At 47.6% G+C, this 1,717-nt stretch overlaps 1 protein-coding gene across 1 annotated transcript; it reads left to right on the top strand.

Moving 5' to 3' along the window:
* Positions 1-308: 308 nt before the first annotated feature.
* LOC136293038 (UDP-glucuronosyltransferase 1-6-like) lies at positions 309-1,411 on the top strand. Its single transcript, XM_066189300.1, has one exon. The coding sequence runs from the start codon at positions 410-412 to the stop codon at positions 1,409-1,411; it is 1,002 nt and encodes a 333-aa protein (XP_066045397.1). The 5' UTR covers positions 309-409.
* The last annotated feature ends 306 nt before the right edge of the window (positions 1,412-1,717 follow it).

Raw genomic sequence — 1,717 nt, forward strand, 5'->3', positions numbered from 1 at the left:
GAATCACCCTGGCATCCGTGTCTCCAACCTGGAGAGGCTGTTTTCATTTGCTGCTGTGGGCTTGGGAGTTGTTGACAGCAAGGTCGCCTCCCTGGGTCCTGGCCAAGGTGTAACACAAGACACAACAAAGATGGGGAGTCCTGAAGGATGCAAGTAGCAGATCAAGGAAGTCATTGAACTCTGAGGAACTCCAGTTACTCAGCATTGAAAGGGTCACTAAATCTTGGCATTCCAAGTAAGGAGGGAAAAGGTAAGACAAACCAACCACGATCCAAAGCTGTGAATCATTAACAGGATTATAACAGGGCACAATCAACACAATCCACCCATCAGTTGCTTTCCAAAGTATCTACAGGCTACAACCTGCAGGAGAAATCTCTTCCACAGCACCTACCCCAATCACAACAACATGGCTTTAAGGCTTTGCTGTGCCTGGATTTCCATCCTCCTGCTCCTGCCCAGCCTCTCAGACGGAGGGAAGCTCCTGGTGGTGCCCATGGTGGGAAGCCACTGGCTGAGCATGAAGGAAGTGGTGGAGAAGCTGAGCGAGAGAGGACACGAGGTGGTGGTGCTGGTTCCTGAGGTGAGCTGGCATATGGAGACAACACAGGCCTACAAGGTGGTCACGCACCCGGTGAGGCAGACCCTGGAAGAACTGGATAACTCCTTCAAGGAATATGTCACTGTGCACCTGATGGAGAAGCCTTTCCCCCTCAATGCCCTGGCAATGTACAAGGCCTCGGTGCATCTTTTCAGCACCTTCTTTGGGCAGTGCAAGGACCTGTTCCGCAGCCAGGAGACCCTGAGGTTCCTCAACCAAAGTGGCTTTGATGCCATCCTGACAGATCCGTTCTTCATGTGTGGGCCCATCCTGGCCCATCATCTTTCCCTTCCCTTTGTGTTCTTCATGAGGGGATTCGGTTGCAACCTGCACTTTGCAGCCCCACAGTGCCCGAGCCCTCTGTCCTACATCCCGAGACTCTTCAGCTTCAACTCAGACCACATGACCTTTTTCCAGAGGGTGGAAAATGCCCTGATTTCCCTCCTGGAGCTTGACTACTGCAATGGTATCTATGCAGAAGCACTCAAGCTTTCCTCAGAAGTTCTTCAGAGGGATGTGTCCCTCACGGATCTTGTGAACTCCGCTGCCGTTTGGATCCTGAGGTTTGACTTTGTGTTCGACTATGTCAGGCCAGTGATGCCCAACATGGTCTTTGTTGGGGGGATCAACTGTGCTAAGGAGAAGCCGCTGCCTAAGGTAATGTTCCTTCACCTACATATTGTACATTTCCCAATGCAAAGTCCTTACGTTGTTTCAGGAAGTTTATCGCTATCGATTTTTTCCAAAAAATCTGGTTATGATTTAATTCAACCAGGTTTGAGTAGTTTTCCACAGGCTGAAATCAAATAATCGGGATAGAGACTTACTTTAATAGATGAGGGTTTTGTAACAAACCCAACAAAAAAGGGATTTCATCTATCATGTAAATTCCTGTCGTCAGTGAATGTGTATTAACCACCAACCTGATCCAGTTTTGATATAATTTTAAAGGGATCTCATATGCCATTTTTATGGCATATTTCTTTCATTGGATCAAAAGACCAAGAGTCATCTTTGGTTTTTACTCCAGGCTCATCAGCATCAGTTTCTTCACTTGAGTTTTGTTTTCAAGACAAATGCTTTCCAAACATGCTGTCTGTGTTAAGTTACTCCTGT

The sequence above is a fragment of the Chamaea fasciata genome, unplaced genomic scaffold (assembly GCF_029207755.1).
Source record: "Chamaea fasciata isolate MVZ Bird 193981 ecotype frontalis unplaced genomic scaffold, bChaFas1.0.hap1 SCAF_8, whole genome shotgun sequence".
In the NCBI taxonomy this organism is placed as follows: domain Eukaryota; kingdom Metazoa; phylum Chordata; class Aves; order Passeriformes; family Sylviidae; genus Chamaea; species Chamaea fasciata.